Below are 1,516 nucleotides of genomic sequence, written 5' to 3'. Positions count from 1 at the left end.
GGAGGAATTTTAATTGTACAATCAAAAGTCGCTTCGTAAGAATTACAAACTTCCACCAGCTCAGTACCTAGTTTTGAGAAATTTGGCGTAAATATTTTTTGAGTTTCACAACATGCCAACATTTTTTTAAAGCGATTATTTCAAAACCTTCTGATTTTGATAGAGAAGATAAAATATTTGGTTTCTGACCTCACGGTATTAATAATTCAAAACGGCCAAAAATGTCAGATAAAACTGTGATTCTCAGGTAGTAAAATGTCGAGGAGAAAAGTGGCTGTTTTAAACAGGTGGTCGTCCAACGCAGTGCCATTATAATACATTTTTTTATGTGCAAAGAAGGAAACTGAAAGTGACCGTTTGCGAAAATAGCTAGAGACAGCGACAGATCCTGTCAGTTTGCTTGTGTTGGAGCACTTAACGCCTGCTTGCTCTGTATGCTTCCCGGAAAGTCGAGAATAATTGTTTCTGAATCGTATTCTCAGGGCGTCGGCAGCCTTGTGGTTAGGCTACCGTATTCGTGATCGTGATATTGCGTGTTTGGGGGTCAAGCCTCAGCTCGGTCTGACGTTGTGTCCTTGGGAAAAGCGCTTTACACGAATTTCCCGCTTGGCGCGATCCTTTCGGAGGTGGATGTTTAACTCGGAGGCCCGGCCTCTTAAATAACCTAACCGTGTTGATAGGTGGATTAAACCTATACCATTTCAGAGGGTCTACTGGGGTTACGAGTATAGTAGTTGTAGAGCGCATAAATCATGAGGTTAAGTAGAGCGTGGATACGTGCAATAATATAAATTATGCACTTATTACTATCATACCGACAAAGAAACAAAATGAAATAGCCTCCAGCCCAGAGACAAAAGCATTAGGAGATAATTAATGTAATACCTGTTAATAGAAGTCGTTTCGCTAACAAGACGATCCCCAAAGTCCCGATCGGATGCGGGAACAACTTTACTTTACACGTTAATGGATAATAATAATAGGTAAAGGTCTACCCCAGCGTTCTCGATCGGAGCTTGCTTGACCTAAATTGCCTCTCGATCCGAGGTTTCCCCTCTCTTTTGGCACGCCCGTGTGTGTGTGTGTGTGTGTGTGTGTGTGTGTGTGTGTGTGTGTGTGTGTGTGTGTGTGTGTGTGTGTGTGTGTGTGTGTGTGTGAGAGAAACAGGGGGGCAAACCATATAGGTATAAGTATGAGTGCGTGACTGTGCGCGCCTGTGTGTCTGTCTGCACAGATATTGGGAGATGTGCGTGTGCGTGCGCGTGCGTGCGTGCGTATATATGTGTGTATGTTTGAATTATGTATTGTAGCGAGTGGAGGCGGTAAGTAAGTACAATCCACGTACCAGTAAAGAGCACGGGTCCACTGTAAGGAGTCCACTTGTGTTCTGCAGGGATAGAGCTAGTGTGTGACGTCTCTGTGACGTGTGTAGACGAGGTCTGTGGACGTTCTGCCATTTCTGTAGCTCTCTGTGATAACGAGACGAGAATTTTGCAGCATTTGGGATAGGTGTTTG

At 43.9% G+C, this 1,516-nt stretch overlaps 1 protein-coding gene across 1 annotated transcript in view; it reads right to left on the bottom strand.

Moving 5' to 3' along the window:
• The window catches only part of LOC101855712, a gene marked incomplete at its 5' end in the record, with an annotated part of 2,654 nt that extends 1,185 nt beyond the window's left edge, over positions 1-1,469 (bottom strand). Inside the window, 1 exon segment of the mRNA XM_005094841.3 lies at positions 1,346-1,469. Within this exon segment, the coding sequence (XP_005094898.2) occupies positions 1,346-1,469 (124 nt within the window).
• Between the last annotated feature and the right edge of the window lie 47 nt (positions 1,470-1,516).

The sequence above is a fragment of the Aplysia californica genome, unplaced genomic scaffold (genome assembly GCF_000002075.1).
Source record: "Aplysia californica isolate F4 #8 unplaced genomic scaffold, AplCal3.0 scaffold00090, whole genome shotgun sequence".
Classification (NCBI taxonomy): Eukaryota; Metazoa; Mollusca; class Gastropoda; order Aplysiida; family Aplysiidae; genus Aplysia; species Aplysia californica.
Note: the sequence above shows the minus strand (reverse complement) of the source record. Positions and strands in the feature narration are given on the sequence as shown.